This window comes from Pan troglodytes, chromosome 13, assembly GCF_028858775.2.
Source record: "Pan troglodytes isolate AG18354 chromosome 13, NHGRI_mPanTro3-v2.0_pri, whole genome shotgun sequence".
Classification (NCBI taxonomy): domain Eukaryota; kingdom Metazoa; phylum Chordata; class Mammalia; order Primates; family Hominidae; genus Pan; species Pan troglodytes.
Window position 1 is genome coordinate 30863377 of NC_072411.2, and position 21687 is coordinate 30885063.

Here is a 21687-nt window from a genome sequence, read left to right on the forward strand (position 1 = left end):
CATGCGCCACCACACTAGCTAATTTTTGTATTTTCAGTAGAGATGGGATTTCAGCATGTTGGCCAGGCTGGTCTCAAACTCCTGACGTCAGGTGATCTTCCTGCCTCAGCCTCCTAAAGGGCTGGGATTACAGGCGTGAGCCACCGCGCCTGGCCAAAAGTAGGAATTCTTGACTGGGAAATAATTTGATATATTTCGGCACCTTGTGACTTGAGAAAATTATGCTAGGAATTCTGGTTTTGGGAGTCAAGGGAAGCTAGCTTAATTTTTACAGTGAAGGCTACATAAGAGGCCTCTCTCCAGCGTGGTGGCTCACACCTGTAACCCTAGCACTTCAGGATGCGGAGGCGGTCCCATCACTTGAGCCCAGGAGTTCAAGATCAGCCTGGTAACACAGTGAGACCCCGTCTCTACAAAAAAATTTAAAAATTAGCAGGGTGCGGTGGCGCATGCCTGTAGTCCTGGCTACTTGGGATGCTGAGGCGGAAGGATTGCTTAAGCCCAGGAGTTAGAGGCTGCAGTGAGCCGTGATGGTGCAGTGCACTCCAGCCTGGGCAATATAGCAAGACCTTGTCTCAAAACAGAGAGTTCTCTCTCATTTATATTGGAAATGTCAGGGTTATTGGTGAGAGCTAGCCTTTAGGGGATCTAACTTGCTCTTGGATGTCCAAAGGGAAAGGTATGGATTTCTCCTGACTGCACAGGGCCTCTGCTTGTGAGTTGCTTGCACAAGATGATCAGAATCTGACTTACCTCGGATCACGGGGGCGCTGGTATATCCTAGCGGTAGATCATGGAAGGGAGTGGGCCACGAATGGGATCCAGGGAACGGGATTGCCTCGGGGCAAGGAGGCCGATGCGGAGGTGCAGGGGGCAGGGGTGGTGTCAGGACAGCCTGAAGCTGCGCTGCCAGGGGCTCTGGGCCACGTGGTCAGAAAAGCATCAGATTTGGCCTGTTAGCAGGGGAGTGTGGCCCAATGGCAAAAAGTCAAGGGCATCCTAGGAGCTGAGGAGGCGGTGGCAGTGGCAGTTAGGGCAAACCACTCTGGAAGCATCCAGGGGTGGAGACGAGAATGTGCAGGAGCTCCTGCCTCCAGCCTGGCGTCCCTCCTCCTTGTGCCCCAGACAGAACTGCTTCCCGAGTTGCTCCAACTCCAGTCTTTCCCCGGAAGTCCCTCACAAGTGCCTCCTGGCCGGGCCCCCCCAACTGCATTTTGCTCTCGTCCCAGCAGTCCCATTTTCTCTACAATGAAAGTTCTTGGCAAAATTTAAATCCCATTTTATTGGCGAGGTCCCTACCCCCCTACCTGGAAGTGGCTGGAAGCTAACTGCCCGCTGCTGCCCGCTGCTGCCCTTGCTCCCCAGGCAGAAGCCACTGAGCACCAGCTGGCCTTGTGGCCATCGCTGTCCAGGTCCCAGCCCCCAGGACCCTGACCCCTCACTCAGCTTTGCTGTTCTTGGTTCTCAATGCATTTTTGTCTGCCCCCCACTCCTGGCCAGACAGTTCAGCCGCCAGCAACTCCCGCAATCCTCGGAGCTTCTGGAAGCCATAGACTTGGCGGCACATGTTCCCGGTGGTCAGCTTTTCTTTGAGAACAGGGTCTCACTCTGTCACCCAGGCTGGAGTATAGTGGTGTGATGAAGGCTCACTACAGCCTTGATCTCCTGGACCCTGACGATCCTCCAAACTCAGCGTCCCAAGTAGCTGGGACCACACATGTGAACCACCATGCCTAACTTTTTGAATCTTTTGTAAAGGCAGGGCAAAGTCTACTGTGCCTCTGAGAGAGGAAAGCATAGGAAGCCTGAGGCCCAGGCCTGTGGACACTGGGGGGGAGGGGCCGACAGGGTGCCCAACAGTTGTTTCTGCAGCCCCCATGTGCTCAGGGACTCTGTACAGGTGAACCTCCTAGAGACTGAGCCCAGGTGCCAGAAGACTCAGAAGCAAGGACAGGTTTATTCAGATCCATGGTCGTTACAAGCTTGATTTTTGGTCACAGGCCCTAAAATGCCATTATTCTCAGTTTACATCAAAATACAAAGCCCAACATTTACAATTTTAAAAACATTAAAGCAAACCCCCAAAACCCCACACCGAAAACAAAGGCTTGGTTTGGAAATCACCACTGAGATGCTGTTCTCCCTCGCAGGTCGTCTGTGGGGTGAATGAAGGTGAAGACCCCGTGCTGGTTTCTGTCAGAGAATCTGTAGTTGTATATTTTGAATACTTAAGTACCACTGAACGGTTGCCATGTCTTTGAGCACTTGATGTTACTGAAGTGACAATGCTTCTGACCATCTTTGGCTGCAGAGCAGAAACTGGCAGAATCCGACCCCATCGACCCAGCAGTGTCCCCAACGCCTGAGGACCAGCACCCATCTGTGACAAGGCACAGGGGTCCGCGATGTTGGCCACTGCTTTGGGTGATGTGCTCAATGGCTTGGGGTCTGTGGTGAAGCACCTGGGCTCTGGGAGGGTCTTAGGCTCCTGAAACATGGAATTCTACGGCCCAGTCTTGGAACAGCTGGGAGAACACGAAGAACGCCCCTCACGGTGAAGAATCAGGACAGCCACTCTCTAGTTTTCTCACAACTCTAGAAACTTTGATTCTTTCCTGGAGTGGAGACTTGAGCCACCGTCCTGGTCCCACACAGAGAGAGAAGGCGCCACAACCCACTCTGCCCACCTCAAGGCCAGCCAGTGGGGAGGCCAGGCCCAGGCGGGTGTTGGCAGGCTGGCTCCCAAGCTTGGTGCAGCAGAGTAGCCAAATGGGCACTGGAAAAAAGGCCCCGAGAGCTGGCTTGGGCATGAGTCCTTGGCGGAGGGAGGGAAAGGCCGGCGCTGAGCTCTGCACTGTCACAGAGCGTGGCTGTTGAGCCCTGGTAGCCACTCCTTTGCTGGGGCCCACCTGCCTTCCCTTCTTGGTTGCGTTTCCTCCAGATGCCTCTGTGGCTGCAGGAACCCCGCTCCAGAAGCCCGAGGATGACCGTGTTCCCTCCTGGAGGGGCTTCCCAGGTCCTCTCAGCCCAAGGGTGGGGCTGTGTGGCAAATCCCTCCAGCCTGCTCTGAAGGCAGCTGACACCTTCAGGGCTGGTGCAGTTTCCCCTGCTCGGTCAGCAGTGGCATGGCAGAGGCGTAGAGGACGTAGCCCAGGGTGAGCAGCAGCGTGCATGGGAGGGGCCCGACGCAGAACAGAGAGGCCACGAAGAAGGCCAGCAGCAGCGAGACCAGCGTCCGGTAACTGCCCAGGAAGCGCAGGCTGAGCCTGGGGCCGCGGGTGTGGCCGGCCACCTGCCTCCGCCCCACAGGGCTCAGCAGGTGCCTGCTGGCCAGCCCAGGTTCTGTGAGGTGGTAGCGACAGAAGCTGCCGAGGAAGTCATCCCGGGAACACAGAGCCGCCATCTGTCCTGCAAACTGAAGCACAGACAGAGGCACGGGGGTGTGGGGTGGTGGCACCACAGGCCTCAGGACAGCAGTACCCCACCCTCACAGGCCACCCCAGGACTGCACCCCAGGCAGGAGCATCGAGAACCCTCTCTGAAGACGCCAGGCCAGCCCTCCTGCCCACTCACTCTGTGGTTGATGGCAGACGACAGCCTGAAGAGTGTGCGGACCAAGCTGGCGATCTCATAGCTCTGGATGGGCTGCAGTTCCGCATCCCCCTGGTACTCAATTTCAAACCTTCGCAGCCCACTGATGATCTAGAAAGCCAGGCCATGGGGACGGGTCAGAAAACACAGCCCCGCACACAACTCAGAGAAGCCTGATGGCCTCTGCTCACGAGGGAGGAGGGAGCTGGGGACGGGTCAGGGCCCAGCCCATGCGCCTCTGAGACACGGGCCTCTCACCTGGTACCGCCCCAGGGGCGTAAGGATGAGTCCGTTCTCACCCACGATGCAGTCAAGCAGCTGCTTTTTTCCATTCTCATCCTGGGTGGTGCCCAAGGCGAGTGTGAACTGCCTAAGCTGCGCTTCGCTGAGCTGCCAGAGAGAAATGCCACTGCCCTCAGCATCAAGATGAAGAGAGGGGACCAGTCTTCACCTCACCAGCCTACAACAGTGGCAACAAGGGGACCCAGATATGCCGCTCGGGGTGTGGGCCTGCCTCCCACAACACTGGGTCCATATGTGTGGGGCCTGGGACTGGTACGTGGCTGACCACAGGCTGGGTGGAGTGGATCCTTCAGGGAAGGGGACCCTGATGGCGGTGGGGCAGGCCCCATAGCTCGTACCCGGAATATCTGGCGCAGGTACTCCAGGGCCTTCTCCAGGTATTCATCTGTCTTCCGGACGCTGTCTTGCCCCATCTCGTCCAGGTCGTTGGCTGTGTAGGAGCCGTTGGTGTCCATGGAGCTAAAGCCCAGCCATGAGAGGAAGGAGTGGCCAGCCGGGGTCTCCGCACACTGGTCGGAGATGGACTTGGCTGTGTGTTTGGCCTGTGTGATGAGCTGAGCCAGGCGCAGGACCTGCAAGGGAGGCGCGGGCAGGTCACCAGCAGGACAGGCCTGTGCTGCCACAGGACCTGCAAGGGAGGCACAGGCAGGTCACCAGCAGGATAGGCCTGTGCTGCCACCCAGGCAGCCCCAAGAGCAATGCACAGCCAGACTGCTGAGCGTCACGAGGAGTGGCTTCTGCCAGAGGACTTTTAAAGACTAAAGGATGATCTTCTACATTTGAAATTTCCCAACAAACACTGCCTTCGTTATCAGGAAAAAATTAGACTTTACTAAAACGGGGGAAGGAGATGTGGCGTCAAATCTACACCCAGCCTCCCTCCTTCCTGCCGGATCATAGCACTTCCCGGGTTCTGCTCAGCCCCATGGCTCCAGGGGCCCTGAGGACAGGCACCGCCGACCCACTCACCAGGGTGCGGGCCTCGGGCCCAAACATCGGGGTGTACTTGCAGTCCTGGCCCTCCAGGCTGTAGACGTGGCTCTTCACCTTGAAGGAGGCATCAGTGACCACTGGTGGCCAGGGTGACAGGAAGCTCCCAGTGAATGTGGGGGCCGTGAAGAGTCGGTGCTGGCGGTGGGGGATGACCAGCTCTGGCTCCAGGAATAGCTGCTCACCTAGAAGGCAGGAGACGAACCTGGCACCCACTTCCCGGGGGCAGAGTACCCAACTGCTGCCCTTAGGATTCTGGGGTGTCTAGCAGTGTCTGCAGGAGATAAACAACAGGAGGATCGACACAAACCAACGCCCAACCCAGCCAGGATGAATGCAAGGCAGAGACCAGGCTCACCTCCTGAATCGGCCACCACGAGTTGCCAGGGAGAAATGGCGGGGTCATGGGGCCGCAGCTTGGACCACGCAGCCCCGCTCTGTGGGCACACCTGCGATCCCCCACCCAGTGCCTGGTGGCTGCAGGGCAGGCAGGATCCAGCCAGTTTCAGACTTCACCGCACAGATGTGTCCCAGGAGTCTCCACAGCACCCTTTGCCGGGGCCCACTCTGGGCATGTGGGTCCCTCTTAAAGACCAGCCACCCCCAGCTAAGGGCCTGGCCCTGGTCTGGCTGGGCTGACGTCTACCCGGCTGGCCCAGGCTGTGGACTTACCTTTCTGAATCATCTCAGCCAGGTTGGGCTGGGCAAAGACTTTGGCCACTCGGAACACCATGAGTGCGTGCTTGGGGCTGACCAGGTCTGTGCGGAGCGCGCGGTTCAGGAAGCCCACAAACAACTTGGTGTACATCAGCAGGTTCTCCTGGACAAAGGGCGCCCTGGGGACCAAGGTGGCAGGTTGGCGCCAGCCTTCCAACTGGAGGCGGGGTCTGCGCCAGTCCATGCCCCTAATGCCCTTGCTCACCCTTGGGCTTTCAGACTCTCCCTGGCCAAGGTGACAAGCTGTCACAGATGACAGCTCAGGGGGCCACGGGCAGGCAGGGAGGGCAGGACAGAGGCAGGTAAGACCCAGGCCCTCTGAGGACGCCACATCCTTAGCAAGGCTGAGGCCCCTTTCCAAGTGGATGGAGGCCACCATGGCAGAGGCCAGCCCAGAGCCTGAGGGGGCTGAGGGAGGATCCCCCAGAGGGTCCAAAGGGGAATGCCTTGGGCAAGGAGGGGAGGGGTCAGTGGCCATGCCAGGTGCCACAGAAGCCTGGGGTCTGCTGTGAGAATCAAGCAGGGGATGAGGGGAAGACGGCTTCCCTCATCCCCTGCTTGATCACTGCTGCTCTGCTCTGTGCTGATGAAAATCAAGGGATAGTTTCGGGGTGGCTGAACACTCATCTGGGACAGAAGGGAGAGGGGACAGGGCAGGATGGGTCACCCATAGCTTCCATGAGAAACCAATTCTAGGGCCTGGCAAAGTTGAGCCTAGAAAGGGCTGGTCTGTGTTCCATTCGGCAGGGGCTGGGAGAGGACTTCAGGAGGCCACGGGGGCCAGGGCCAGGCTGACCCCAGCACAGGCCGCTGGCTTGGCCTCCACCCACTGGAAAAATATCCACCTGGGGGAGCCGGTGGCATGTCTGTGAGAGGAGCTGAGGCTCACCATTTCTCCAACACACACCAGGGCTGGGAGTCGCTGCCCGGAGCCTGCTTGTCAGGTGCGTACCGCCACGGCTGCAGGTAGCTCAGCCACATCTCCAGGACCTGTGGGGAAGGTGTGTGCTGAGGGCTCAGTGGCTGGGGGCCAAATCCTCCGGTGGCCTGGAGCCCAGATACCAGGCGGCAGCTGGGTGGGACTGACTCTTCCCACTTCCCCCAGAGGGCGCAGGAGAGACATGCACAGCCCTGTGAGGTTTGGCTCTCTTGCTGGCCCTCCAGAAGCCAGGGTGGGCTTTTCCCAGCCCAGGGGTCAGAGTACTCCCTGGTCAGGTAAGGGTAGGAACCTGCCCTGCACCAGACAGGTGGGACAGGGCAAGCCTTTCCTGAGAGTTGGATTTGGAAACTCAAACAGAACAATGTGGCCCTCCAAGACCCCGTCCTTGCCAAGGCCTCTGTGATAACACTTGCTCTCCTCCTTTATCTGCCCCAGAGGACCTCCCACCTCAAGGCACACAGAGGACACAGGCACATGTGTGACGGAGCCAACACTCACAGCTCTGAATGATGCGTCCAGGGGCCAGTGGCCAAAGCAATGCTCCAAGAAGAGGTAGAGTTTCTGCTGGACGAACCTCGGGACAGCAGCCCTGCAGGGGATGGGGAGGGTCACCTGCTGCTTGCCCAGTAAGGAGGCCCTGCTCACAGATGACCCCAGGGCTCCCATCAGTGAGGGTTGGCTCCGCCGGTGGAGAGCACTGGGCACCTCCGGGAGGTTCAGCCCCATTCTTTAGAGGAAGAAACCAAGGTTCAGAGAGGCTAGGGAACATCCCAAGGACACACAGCACGCAGGCAGCCAAGTCAGTGCAGCTCCTGCACACACCTCACCCTCAGTCCCATACAGACAGCCCACTCTGCTGGCCCTGGTAGTCAGGGCCACCCCAGCTCTTCTGACAGGGTTGAAGAATATGAGATGCAAGAGATGGCAGCACAGTGGGGCCTCTCTGGCCAGTCTAGAGAGAGAGGCTCTGGGAGCCAACTGGGCGGGGCGAGAGGACACCTGCCTAGGCCTGGAGAGGCCTCACGTGCTCTGTGAACAGAAAGGGACTCCCCTCACCCTGCCCTCCATGCCCTGGGGAGAGGTCGCTGTGGGCGACACCTTAGGAGGGGAAAGTGGGGGAGACGGCAGCGGTGGGAAGCCGCAAGGGCCACCCACCGTTTGAACTCCTCCAGGGGGCTGGTGGCGTGGGAGTGGGCGGAGGGTGACGCCTGCTCTGGCTTCAGGCTGTTGACAAAGGCGTGCAGGTGCTTCAGCAGCAGGCGCACCACCAACACATGCTCCTCAGTAGGCGTGAACGACTCCTGGGTGGAGAAGGAGGGGTGAGGGCCTGGGAAGGAGCGCGGCACCCATAGCACTCGGCCTCCAGGTCTGACCACATCCCGCCCCGAGCCAGTTGCTCTGCTTCCCCACGGGAGGCACGAGCCAGGCCGGGAGTGGGGCCACCCCATGGGGCACCACTGTGCCTGGCACCCAGCAGACGTGCCTTGCACTGCTTGGTCTGAACTGTGACCAGCTTGTGGTATGGAAGTGCTTGGCCCAGCGCCCACACAGCCCACCCTGGGGAGGCCTCACTAAGACAGTCACATCTGCAGAGGGCCTCCCAGCCCTGCTTCTGCACCGCTGCAAATCTGCAGCGGGTGGCACAGGCTGTGCCCTTGGGCACTGGTGCCTGTCTTGATCCCCAGGGCAGGAGAAAGCCAGCATCACCCACAAGCTCTGGATCCAGGGTCTCCCACCTGCCTCCCAAGTGTATGCAGAAAGCACATGGAACCCAGGTGTGGTGCCTCAGACCTGTAATTCCAGCACTTTGGGAGGCCGAGGTGGAAAGATCGCTAAGAAGAAGTTCGAGATTAGCCTAGACAACATAGGGACACCCTGTCTCTACAAAAAAATTTTAAAAGTTAGCTGGGTGTCGTGATGCACACCTATAGTCCTAATGACTCAGGAGGCTAGGGTGGGAGGATCAGTTCAGCCCAGGAGTTTGAGGCTGCAGTGAGCTAGGATCGTGCCACTGCACTCCAGCCTTGGTGAGAGTTAAGATCTTGTTCAAAAATAAGAACCCCACGGCTTCACTTTCCTCCCCAATTCCTTCCACCTGCTCCTCATCCTGGACACAGCCAGATGAGAACTCGGCCCAGTAGAAGCCCCGGGCTTCACTTCCTCTGTTGCCCAGGGACCTGTGGTCAGGAAAACCCCAAGACAAAAGCACAGTCAAGCATATTAGGCCAAACTTTTTTTTTTTCTTGAGACAAGGTCTTCTTCTGTCGCCCAGGCTGGAGCACAGTGGCGCGATCTCAGCTCACTGCAACCTCCGCATCCAGGTTCAAGCGACTCTCCTGACTCAGCCTCCTGAGTAGCTGGGACGACAAGTGTGTGCCACCATGCCCAGCTAATTTTTATTTTTCATAGAGATGGGGTTTCACCATGTTGGCCTGACCTCAGGTCTCCCAAAGTGCTGGAAATACAGGCGTGAGCCACTGTGTCCAGCCTAGGCCAAACTTTTTGATTTGTAACATACAAGCAGGATCCTGGAGATCTAGCCGGAGAGGAAAGCCTTTTTGGTGGCCATGGGCTTCCTCTGGTTGCTTAGCGCTGGCAGGGCAGGTGGGAGCATCGAGAGTAGACAAGGGCAGGGAAGTGGGGGTGCTGAGGGCAGGACCCTGAGTCTGAGTGGACACGCTCGCCTCTCCACACTTGTCCGCTAGCCCTTTGGGCCTTAACACATCTGTGCTGCTGAGGCTGATGCAGGGCCCAGCCTCTGGGTATATCCTGGGATGCTGTAGACCCCACACGGGCCACTGCCCATATTGCTATCCACTCAAGTCTCCCCGTCAGGAAACTGTCCCCACAGGTCCAAGTGACACACCCCAGAGATCAGTGGCTGAGTCTGAAGATGGAGCTATGGGGTGGGAGGCATTCTGTTTTTTGAGACAGGGTCTCACTCTGTCACCCACGCTGGAGTGTAGTGTCGTGGTCTGGGCTCACTGCAGTCTCTGCCTCCAGGGCTTAAGGGATCCTCCCACCTCAGCCTCCCGGGTAGCTGGGAACACAGGCACACACACCACCACACCAGGCTAATTTTTGTATTTCTTTGTAGAGACAGGGGTCTCGCCATGTTGCCCAGGCTGGTCTCAAACTCCTGAGCTCAAGCAGTCCACCTGCCTCAACCTCCCAAAGTGCTGGGATTACAAGCATGAGCCATCGTGGCTGGCTATTTTTCTCTATCTGTATCGTTAAGTCTTTGGGCAATGAATTTGCATTGTTTTGGAAGAAAGGGCCGGGTGCAGTGGCTCACACCTGTAATCCCAACACTTTGGGAGGCCAAGGCAGGCGGATCACTTGAGGTCAGGAGTTTGAGACCAGCGTGGCCAACATGGTGAAACTACGTCTCTACTAAAAATACAAAAATTAGCCGGGTGGGTGGCACATGCCTGTAATCCCAGCTACTCAAGAGGCTGAGGCAAGAGAATCACTTCAATCTGGGAGGTGGAGATTGCAGTGAGCCGAGACTATGTCAATGCATTCCAGCCTAGGCAACGGAGTGAGACTCTGTCTCAAAAAAAAAAAAAAAAGACGGAAGGAGAAAAGTATGAGACATAATACCTGTACCTATACTGCCCAACTAGTAGGGCACCAGTGGGGTGGGAAGTTAGACCAGGATCTTTCTCCTCCTCCAGTCTCAGCCCAGGCCCTCCCTCCAATCCTGGCCTGGGATCCTGAGCCGTAACATCCTCCCTGCAGCTCAGGGGAGGGGAAGACCTCCACATGGGAACCGGAAAACTGCCTTCCCCTGCTGGTGCACTTGACCCACCTCACCTGGTCCTTCTGAAGGGTCTGGAGGGCCCACTGTCGACCCCTGCCGCCGGCAGTCACATGGAACCCTCTCAGGCTATTTTCCCACAGGTTTGCTGAGCCAAACTTCTCCCTCAGCTCTGCACCCCTCCTGGGCCATGTTCCCACATGGAGTCCCTGGCCACAGTCACCTGCTTGCTTCTTAAGGATGTGTCCCCAAAGCTGCACATTTCCCACTGGGCTGAGACTCACAGCACCTCAGCTCACCCCACCTGGGTCTCGCTGGTCACCCTCCCACCATGGGGTTTGCCAGATGCTTTCTGGACACTGTCCTCCCTCCCTGGCACAAGCCCTCGGGTCCCTCCTCTCCTCTGCAGTGGCTCCTGCGGAATGAGGTGCCCCCGTGTGCTGTGGCCGCCATCCAGCCCACCAGCGCTAAGGGGCCAACACATTTTCTCATCTTGTGCTCAAATTCCTGTTCAATCATGTGTGCTCCTTCCCAGGTGAACGGGACAGATCACTGGCTGTGAGCACAGCCCGTCTCCCCCGGCTCTCACAGATTCCTCTGTCATCCCTGAAGTTCCCTAGAGGTCTGAACTCTGCTTCACTGACCTCAAATCCATCCACACACTTGTCATTTCTGCCTAGGCAGCTGCAACCTCTATGAGGTCACCACCCACTCTAATCTGCCTCTGGAGGTGTGTATGAGCGGCCAGGGCTCCCCAGGTGAAGGCCGGGTCCTGGCTGGGCTGTCAAGGACTGACAGCTTCTGTGGGCTATAGGGTCAAGCCCCAGGTCCTTCCCACCCCCCTGCCTCACATGCAGGCTCTGGGTCACAGCACCTCCAGGCTGGGTGACAGTTCTGAACAAGGCAGAACCCACACCACCCGTTAAGTCCCAGGCCTCTGCGTCTTCAGCTCCTTCCTATGCGCCAGACCCTGCAGAGTGCAGTGAACCCAGCCACTGCTGAGGCCTGAGGACTCCAGCTCTTCAAACCAGGGCCAAGCACGGGGCCTCCAACACTGGAGAGCTTGTGACACCTCCACTGGCCGGGAACCTGGACAGCCAGGGCCACATGCCCACATGCCTCGTTCTGCCACACAGTCACCACCCCCACCCCCAACCAAACTAGTCTACAAAGCCAGGGCCAAGCCAGGCTGGAGGCTGACCCCTGCCTCCCCCCGACACAGGGGCTACACTCTGCTTGGAACTAGCCTCTGAGTCACCAGCAGCCGGCCCCGGCGGCCCCTTGCTTTGCCAGGCATGGACATGCACTCTGGGCAGGGGGAAGGGAACGAATGAGCCAGTACTTAGTAGGCCTGGAGGGCCTGGAGGCTGGGTTGGGCAGGGCTGTAGAGGGCGCTGGAGACACTGAGTCGGTAGTTGAGACAAGGAACAGAGAGATGTCAGAAGAGGCAGAAGAGCAGAGGACAAGAGGGCGGGGTGGGGAAGGGGAGAGATAGGACCAGACACGGGAGGGGGAAGCGGAGAGAGAAAGAAAGCAATGAGAACGAGCCCAGGAGTGAGGAGAAAAAAACAAAAACAAAGCGCGGTCAGTGAAAATCCAAACAATTGCAGTCCCAGCAGCCGCGGGTCAGCGCAGCACCCGCCTCCGCAGCCAGGCCAGGGCTGTGGCCACACTCTCCTCGCTTTGGAGGCCCGGGCAGAGGGGCCTCCAGGTCACCTGGGTGGCCCCTCAGTATTGCTGGGGCCTAAAGGCCTCTCTAGCTCCTTGGAAGGGCCCAACTCACTGCCCTTCAAGATGGGACCCACTCTCCCCAGTGACTCTGAGGTCACACTACGTGTGGCACATGCAAACCAGAGCCCTCCAAGAGCCCAGGGCCCTCGCTGGGACATGCTGCCAGCCACCAAGACCTCAAGATCCTGAGGCTCAGAAAAGAAACCAGCAGAGCATGTTCCAGGAGGAGGACTCTGCCCAGAAAACACACGTGGAATTGACTGGATTTCCCTGGGTTGTCTTAAGAAATTTACCAAATTGGTATAAGACATGATCAATTCCTCTGTGTCTAAAACTCAATCAATGTCCCCTCCATGACTGGCTCTCTGAGAACTGAGGGCGAGGACAGGTCCCCAAGGGTAGCACAGAGACGAGGAGCACAGGCTCAGGCCACCAGGCCCTGCCCTCCACCCTCACAGTGCGGATGTCAGCTAAGGTGGTGTGCACATCAGCTCTGACTCCTGGAGGCAGCCTCTCCTACCGCACCAGAAACTCCCACCCTCCAGATACAGCGGGTTCCCAAGGGCGGGAGCCCCTGAGGATCTGGCCACAGCCACACACACCCAGAGGCAGCAAGAACCTGAGGCTGAGCTGGCTCCTAGCCAGGACCCTCCGACCTGCTGCCCTGCAGCACCACGGCCTGCCGAAGCACCCCTTCGGCCCAGTGCAGCCACAGCCGGCCTGGTGCACATCCTGCCCCGCCAGCAGCATGCCTCCTGCCCAAGCAGCACACCCACTGGGCTCCACACAGGAGAAATCAGAACACACGCCAGTCGCCATGACACGCAGAGCAGGGAGTGAAGGAGCAGGGCAGGGAGGTGTTGCCCTCCACAGCCTTCCTCTGTGCCAGACCTGGGGCTCAGGGAGGAATCAGACACATGGAGTGTGGCTCTGCCCTTGCTTGCAGGAACACAGTGGCCTACAGTGCCATAGCCATCCTTACTGCCCACAGGGCCACTGGGGAGCAAGCACGCATCCTGGACCCAAGCAGGGTGAGGAGGATGACCCCAAGAGCCTCACTTCCTGCATCTGAAAATAAGGGCTAGTGGGGACGGACAGGGATTTCTGTATGGCAGTACGTGTAGCACAGGCCTGGGCAAGCGACAAGAAGCCTTAGGAGACACAGACCTCCACAGCTGCCTTTCTCTGACTCCCACCCACCAAGTTTTCTTGCGTTTTGTGTTTTGCCTGAACTGGAAGAGGCGAAGAGTGGAGCGTCTCTGGGTACTTGGTCCAGCTACTGCAAGGTATTCTGGGCAGGGCCCACCTACCCCAAGGTCTGGCCAAGAGGAAGCAAATGTGGGGAAGAAGGGAACTGCACCTCCTGCCCTCCACAGGGACAGCCCCCTGCCCTTCCTCTGACCCGTGAGGACACAGAATCCTCACAGGTGACAGCCCAAAAGAGCCTTTCTGGCTGACTCTTGAAAGTAGGTGTGCTTACTACACTCCCTCAGAAGGCAGAAGGAGCAACAGGAACACAATGCAGTGCAGTGGCCCCTGCCCCTGCCAGGCCACGCCACGCCACATGCACGAGTGCTGAGTGAGTGTCCCAGAGCCCTGTGGGAGGAGCGGGCCCGGGGAATAACCAGGCCCCCAGGCACCAGCCAGGGACATGCAGCAAGTCTGCTCTGGAAGCAGGAAGGGCACTGCAGGCTCTTCGTGACTCAGGAGGCCCAAGATGGGGTCCTCAGCTTTTCCCCACTCTCCACCCATGTGATTCTGAGGGTGAGGATTTGGGGGACCCTATGCTCTGAGAGAGCCTCCACATGGCAAAGCATGGGGCCATGGAACTGGCTGCAGACTGTGGCAGAAGCAGACCCACAGCTCTTTGCCAGAACCAGAGGAAAAGTGACAGGATGCTCTTCTGAAGTTTAACTCCATCACCCACATTCTGGAGGAAGCCCTCAATAATTCTGTCAGTGACAAAGCCAAAGTTTCCCAAGTATACTGATGCACAGATGCCATGGGCACCAGACTACGTGGCTGATGCCACTTCAGGCAAGGGCACGGATGGGCATGAGTCAAGCTGCTCCATGGAGATGACTGACTGGAGATCTAAGGTTCACCTAGCTGCTTTCTCACTCTGACCGGTCCAGGGGTGGTGCTAGCTCCAGGAACGGCAACAGCAGGAACGACCCAGGGCCTCCGCCACCTCCATGCATCTGAAGGCAGCATGCTGCCCAGAGAGAGAGTGGGGAGAGGCGAGGAGGAGGGAGAGGAGGCAAGCCAGGCTGCATGCAGGAGGCACCAGGTGCCACTCGCCACGAGAAGGGCTGCTTGCTCATGCTCTGGAGGAGGTGGGGGAGTAGGGGGAGCAGGCAAAGAAGGCTCCAGGCCACCCCTTCATGGGAAAGCACAAAGGCACCGCTGATGGTCGAGGAGACAGACAAAGTGGCTCCCAGAGGCATCGCAGCTCCCCCACCCCCCGAGCAAGAGCACCACAACCTCATCTGTTCCTGCTGCCAGGGAGGGGGCTCAGGAAGCTGCACAGGGAGGGCCCCAGAGAGGCCAGACTTCCAGGCCTCAAGTGTCTACACGTCAGTGTGCAACGCCCCCTGCCCGCCACCGGAAACTAGAGAATGATGCCTACTTCTTACTCGGCTTCTGAGTGACAGGTGGGTGGTGGGTTTCTGCTTCCCACCATCCAGCCTGTGAAAACTCGCTCCGAGGCAGGATAAGAAGCAGCAGGCTGAGCAGGGTCAGAAGCAGGAGGTGGGAAGAAAAACTGTGGAAACATACCTTGGTGTGAGGGGACTGCATTTTTTGATACATCTCCAAGGAATAGTGATGAAGCCACATTTCAACAAAAACCTGCAAAAAAGCATTAGCTAGTCAAACCATTCTTGACGATGGTGCCAGACCATCCAGTGGGGAAAGGACAGTGTCTCCAACAAGCAGAGCTGGGAACTCATTCCATGTGCAGAGCAGCGAAGCTGGGCCCTTCCTTCACACCATCGCCAAAAAATAACTCAAAATGGGTAAGCAACCTGAGGATAAGCACTAAAACCATACACTCTCAGAAGAAAACATGTGAGAAAACTTCATAACACTAGATTTGGCAATGATTAATTAGATATGATGCCCAAAGCACAGGCAACAAAAGGAAAAAAAATAGACAACTAGACTACATTAAAATCAACACTCTTGAGCATGAAAAAATACTATTGATAGAGTAAAAAGGCAACCAACAGGCATGGTGGCTCAACCCTGTCATCCCAGCACTTTGGGAGGCCGAGGTGGGTGGATTACCTGAGGCCAGGAGTTCAAGACCAGCCTGGCCAACATAGTGAAAATCTGTCTCTACAAAAAATACAAAAATTAGCTGGGTGTGGTGAGGCATCACACCTATAATCCCAGCTACTTGGGAGTCTGAGGTGGGAGGATTGCTTGTGCCCAGGAGTTTGAGGCTGCAGTGAGCCAAGACTGTACCACTGCACTCTAGCCTGGCAACAAAGTTAGACTCTGATTAAAAAAAAAAAAAAAAAAAAAAAAAAAAAGGGCTGGGCACAGTGGCTCACGCCTGTAATCCCAACACTTTGGGAGGCCAAGGCAGGTGGATCACTTGAGGTCAGGAGTTCGAGACATGGTGAAACCCCATCTCTACTAAAAATGCAAAAATTAGCTGAGCATGGCAGTGGGCACCTGTAATCCTAGCTACTCAGGAGGCTGAGGTGGGAGAATCACTTGAACCTGAGAGGTGAAGTTTGCACGGAGCCAAGATTAAGCCACTGCACTCCAGCCTGGACAACAGAGGGAGACTCCATCTCAAAAAAAAAAAAAAATGCTTTGGTCCAGGGAACAGCAGAACTTTCCAGTTCTGCCCTATAAGCCCTGTGTCATGATCTTCTGCCCTCTTCATGGCCAGCACAGCCCACGGTCTACACAGCCAAGAGCCATCTGGGCATCATGGTCCCCTCTGTGAACAGGGGCAACGGTTCTTACCATTCCACCCTGCGAGGATGCTGTGAAATGGTATGGAGGCTTCAAAAAGTGTAGCACCCCAAATACTAGGAGTTATTATATACAAGATGGGAGATAGAATCCTATCTTATCTACATGTCAGGCTGTAAAGCAAGGCTGTGGCTACCAAGTCAGCCCCAGGATCCAGCGTCAGAAGCAGCACCTGCTGAATCTCTCTGATGTGTGCCTAGAAGATACAGCCAGGACCTGGGAGTTGGCCAGCACTCAGGAAGTGAGCCAGCCCATACCATCCTGACAGGCTGGAGCCCCTCTGGGCAGACAAGGAAATCTGTCACCTACTACTTGGATCCCTTGAATCAATGGAAGGCCTGTGGAGGCTGCACAGACCCCTCACCATTCAGTGTCATGGAAACCAAAAGACTCTGCAACAATTATATCACCACAGGCAAAACGAAACAATTTCCATGGACAGGGGATCCTGGGGTGAAAAACACCATCAGTGACATTCAAGTTAAAAGGGTGGGCAGATTTATTTTCATGTTTTCTAAATGTCACAGCAGGAAAATACCAACAATTTAGAATCAGCCCCAGGCTGAGGGGCCGCCTCTGGGACTCTGCCCCACATAGTGGAAGGTGGCTAAACAGTTTCTTTTTTCTTTTCTTTTCTTTTTTTTTTTTTTTGAGATGGAGTCCAGTTCTGTCACCCAGGCTGGAGTGCAATGGCACTATCTCAGCTTACTGCTGTATCCACCTCCTGGGTTCAAGTGATTCTCCTGCCTCAGCCTCCCAAGTAGCTGAAATTACAGGCGCCTGCCTCCGTGCCCGGCTAATTTTTGTATTTTTAGTAGACACATGGTTTCACCATGTTGGCCAGGTTGGTCCCAAACTCCTGACCTCAGGTGATCTGCCCACCTCGGCCTCACAAAGTGCTGGGGATTATAGGCATGAGCCACCGTGCCCAGCTGGCTGAACAGTTTCTTTTGACCAGCTCAACTCTCACCTGGAGCAGTTTCTGACCTCCAGATCTCGTGGGAGGCGGGGTCTGCATTCACAGACCTCTGATGAGAGATGTGTCGCTTCAGGAGGCTAGTGTGGTGGAGGCCATAGGAAGCAAAGGGCATGGTTGGTGTCCTGAGGGAGACACAGAAACAGGCCCGAGTTTACAGGCTCCCGCTGGCCTAGCCAGGGGCAATCTGGATATCAAAATCAACGAGAGCAGGGACAGATTACAACTTGTTCAATAGCACAATGCATACCTCCCCACCAGCCCCCTGATCCACACTGATATACCTGAATAAAGAGCAAAGAGAGAAGTCTTCCTTACCGCAGAGTGACCACTGACCCACTAATCAATGAAGGAGGGATAAGTTAGAGAACCACCATTTGGTAACCGCCCTATTAATAGCTGATTTGGTCAAGAATCAATAGTGAGGTTGGGCATGGGGGCTCACACCTGTAATCCCAGCACCTTGGGAGACCAAGGCAGGAGGATTTCTTGAGGCCAGGCATTTGAGATCAGCCTGGGCAACAAAGTGAGAACCCATCTCCACAAAAACATTGAAACATAAAACAGCTGGGCCTGGTGGCATGTGCCTGTAGTCCTAGCTACTTAGAAGGCTGAGGAGGGAGAATGGCCTGGGCCCACGAGTTGAGGCTATAGTGACAAATGATCATACCAACTTCACTCCATCCTGGGGTGACAGAGCAAGACCCTGTTTCTAAAAAATTAAGAAATTTCCAGCCTGGGCAATAGGACAAAACCCTGTCTCCACAAAAAAATATATAAAAATTAGCCAGGTGTGGTGATGCCTGCCTGTAGTCCCAGATACTTGGGGGGTTGAGACGGGAGGATCTCTTGGGCCCAGGAGGTTGAGGTTGCTGTGAGCAGAGATCGTACCACTGCACTCCAGCCTGGGGTAAGAGAACAAGACCCTGTCTGCAAATAAAATCAATTTGAAAAAACGGGAGAATCAAAAGTGGATGTTAATACTACTGATAATTACATGGTCTCCATACATCTTCCTGGTAAATTCTCATTATCAATTTTTTTTTTTTTTGAGACAGGATCGTATCCTGTTGCCTAGGCTGGAGTGCAATGATGCAATCACAGCTCACTGCAACCTCAATCTCCTAGACTTAGGCCTCCCAAGTAGCTGGGACCAACACCACCATGCCTGGCTGATGTTTTTCTTTTTAGTAGAAACAAGGTCATGCTATGTTGCCCAGGCATTCACTATTAATTTTTTGTTTTGTTTTGTTTTGTTTTTTGAGACGGAGTCTCACTGTTACCCAGGCTGGAGTGCAGTGGCACGATCTCGGCTCACTGCAGGCTCCGCCCCCCAGGATTCTCGCCATTCTCCTGCCTCAGCCTCCCAAGTAGCTGGGACTACAGGCGCCCGCCACCTTGCCCGGCTAATTTTTTTCTGTATTTTTAGTAGAGATGGGGTTTCACCATGTTAGCCAGGATGGTCTCGATCTCCTGACCTCGTGATCCGCCCACCTCGGCCTCCCAAAGTGCTGGGATTACAGGCGTGAGCCACTGCGCCTGGCCAATTTTTTTTTTTTTTTTTTGGTTGAGATACGGTCTCTCTCTGTAGCCTAGGCTGGAGTACAGGGGCATGATCTCGGCTCACTGCCACCTCCGCCTCCTGGGTGCAAGCAGTCCTCCCACCTCAGCCTCTCAAGTAGCTGGGATTACAGGCGCACACCACCACACCTGGTTATTTTTAAATTTTTGGTAGAGATGGGATTTTGCTATGTTGCCTGAGCTGGTCTCACACTCCTGAGCTCGTGATCCGCCCACCTCAGCCTCTCAAAGTGCTGGGATTACAGGCATGAGCCACCACGCCCAGCCTCATTACTATTTAATCTGGGCACAAAGTAATTATTTTACAATGGAAAAACCTGACTGGCACCTTTTTAACCCAGTGATAAAAGGGCACCTGGCAAGAACCAGGTGTCCCACTACAGTGCTCCTCCCAACAAAGCCCATGCTGGGCCTAGTCACCAGCAAATACCAGACAGCCTAAGGGGCGGCCACATGCTCTGGAGGGGTCAAGGTCAGGAAAGACAGAAAGGCAAGGGACCATTCCTGACTGAAGGGGACTAGAAATATCACTATATACAGTGGGTGAGCCTGTGAAACATCACTGCACACAGTGTGAGGCCTGGTGGCAATACTAACTTCCTGCTGTGGTTACAGGCACTGTGACTAAATAGGATAATGCATTCGCTTCTAGGAAATACACTGAAATATTAAGAGGTCAAGGGGTGTCATATCCTGTAGCTTACTCATATTGGCTTAGAGAAAAAAAACACATACAATAGAGGTGGAAAACAACAGATGCAGCAAAGTGTTAACCATTTGGAAATCTGGGTGAAGGGTCTATGAAAGTTTTTTTTTTTTTTTTTTTTCCCTGAGACAGGATCTTGTTCTGTTACCCCAGGCTAGAGTGCAGTGGCACACTCACAGCTCACAGCTTATTGCTCCTGGGCACAAGAGATCCTCCCACCTCAGTCTCCTGAGTAGCTGGGACCATAGTTGCACATCATCACACTTGGCCTTTTTTTTTTTTTTTGTAGAAACGAGGTCTCCCAACGTTGCCCACGCTGGTCTCGAATTCCTGGCCCCAAGCGATCCTCCCGCCTTGGCCTCCCAAAGTGCTGGGATTACAGGCGTGAGCCACTGTGTTCGGCCTGCAAGTTATTTTTATTATGTGTGGAAACTTATCTGTACGTCTGAAGTTACTTCAAAATAAAAAGTTAGGTGTGGTGGCTTGCACCTGTAATTCCAGCTACTTGGGAAGCTGAGGCAGGAAGATTGCTGAGGCCAGGAGTTCAAGACCAGCCTGGGCAACACAGCGAGGCATCCCCATATCTCTGCAAAAAAAAAAAAAAAAATTAGCTGGCTGTGGTGATGCATGCCTATAGTCACTGAGGTGACAGGCTGGCTTGAGTGATGATTGTGCCACCAAGTGATGATTATGACACTGCACTCCAGCCTGTGTGACAGAGTAAGACTGTCTTTAAAAATACATAATGGCTAGGCCAGGAGCGGTGGCTCACACCTGTAATCCCAGCACTTTAGGGGGTCGAGGTGGGCAGATCACTTGTGGTCAGGAGTTCAAGACCAGCCTGCCCAACATGGTGAAACCCTGTCTCTATTAAAGATACAAAAATTAGCTGGGCGTGGTGACAGGCACCTGTAGTCCCAGCTACTTGGGAGGCTGAGCCAGGAGAATCACTTGAAGCAGAGACAGCGCCACTGCACTCCAGCCTGGGCAACAGAGAAACACCCTGTCAAAAAAAAAACAAAAAAAGCCCACAATGGACCAGTACGGTGGTTCATGCCTGTAATCTCTGAACTTTGGGAGGCTAAGGCAGGAGGATCGCTGGAGCCCAGGAGTTCTAGAGCAGCCTGGGCAACACAGCAAGACCCATCTTACAAAAAAATAAAATAAAAGCTAGGTGTAGGGGTGCATGCTTATAGTACTAGCTACTTGGCAGGTTGAAGTGGGAGGATCACTTGAGCTCAGGAGGTTAACGTTGCTGTGAGTTGTGATCACAACACTGCACTCCAGGCTGAGCAACCCAGCCAGGCCCTGTTTCAAAAAAAAAAAAAAAAAATGCTGGGCGCAGTAGCTCACACTTGTAATCCCAGCACTTTCGCTGAGGCCGAGGTGGATTGATTGCCTGAGGTCAGGAGTTTGAGGCCAGCCTGGCCAACATGGTGAAACCGCGTTTCTACTAAAAATACAAAAATTACCCGGGCACGCTGACCTGTGCCTCTAATCCCAGCTACTTGCAAGGCTGAGGTGGGAGAATCGCTTGAACCCAGGAGGCGGAGGTTGTGGTGAGCCAAGATCGTGCCACTGCACCACTCCAGCATGGGCGACAGAGCGAGACTCCATCTCCAAAAAATAAATAAATAAAATAAAATAAATAAACCCAAACCATACGTATGTGATTTCTCTTCTGTGTGTGTGTGTGTGCGTGCGCGCGCACGTGCGTGTGCAATGGTGTGATCTCAGCTCACCACGACCTCCGCCTCCTGGGTTCCAGCGATTCTCCCGCCTCAGCCTCCCGAGTAGCTGGGATTACTACTCGGGCATGGGTGCACCACCATGCCCAGCTAACTTTTCTATTTTTAGTAGAGATGAGGTTTCACCATGTTGGCCAGGCTGGTCTCGAATTCCTGACCTCAGGCGATCCCTCCACCTCGGCCTCCCAAAGTGCTGGGATTACAGGCGTCAGCCACCACTCCCAGCCCACATATACAATTTCTAAAAGAAAAAATTAAAATAAAAAATGCAAAAAGTTAAAACAAGCAAAAAAACCAGGCATCAAAAACTGCTTGGCAGCTGAATTCTGCATCTAAGAAGGTGTGAATCTGCCTCACCTCCAAGTCCTCCACAGGATCAGCGACATTTCAGGGTCACTGATCACTGCCGCCACCTGGGCAGCATCTCCTCCCTGCCGCTCCCTTTCTCCACTCCACCCTCTGGGGAATCTGTCCACACGTGAATTTTAGGTAAAGGCCTGGCCTGCCTTACACATGCCAGCAGATCTGGGGTGGGCCAGCATCTGCAGGAAGGGGCCTGCATGCAGGTTCCTGGGGAAGGCGATAGGCCAGTGAGATTAAGGAGGGTCAGAGGTGCACAGGCAGCTGATGCTGGGGCAAGAGGGTCTCCTGGGA

At 55.3% G+C, this 21687-nt stretch overlaps 1 protein-coding gene across 19 annotated transcripts in view; it reads right to left on the bottom strand.

Annotated features, from left to right (window-relative positions):
- Positions 1-1938: 1938 nt before the first annotated feature.
- Positions 1939-21687, bottom strand: part of LOC104004656 (sphingomyelin phosphodiesterase 4) — a 28653-nt gene continuing 8904 nt past the window's right edge. For 9 of the 19 annotated variants that reach the window (XM_054679723.2, XM_054679722.2, XM_054679718.2 and 6 more), the window contains 10 exons: positions 14811-14882; positions 7697-7842; positions 7040-7268; positions 6491-6591; positions 5557-5720; positions 4864-5069; positions 4233-4466; positions 3850-3981; positions 3574-3702; positions 1939-3415 (listed from right to left, as the gene is read on the bottom strand). In XM_054679723.2, the coding sequence (XP_054535698.1) occupies positions 3086-3415; positions 3574-3702; positions 3850-3981; positions 4233-4466; positions 4864-5069; positions 5557-5720; positions 6491-6591; positions 7040-7268; positions 7697-7842; positions 14811-14882 (1743 nt within the window). In that variant the 3' untranslated portion in view covers positions 1939-3085. Of the gene's footprint in view, positions 3416-3573; positions 3703-3849; positions 3982-4232; positions 4467-4863; positions 5070-5556; positions 5721-6490; positions 6592-7039; positions 7269-7696; positions 7843-14810; positions 14900-16992; positions 17124-21687 lie in introns of all 19 variants that reach the window. The other 10 variants (XM_063790421.1, XM_054679727.2, XM_063790417.1 and 7 more) reach the window with 4 other exon arrangements.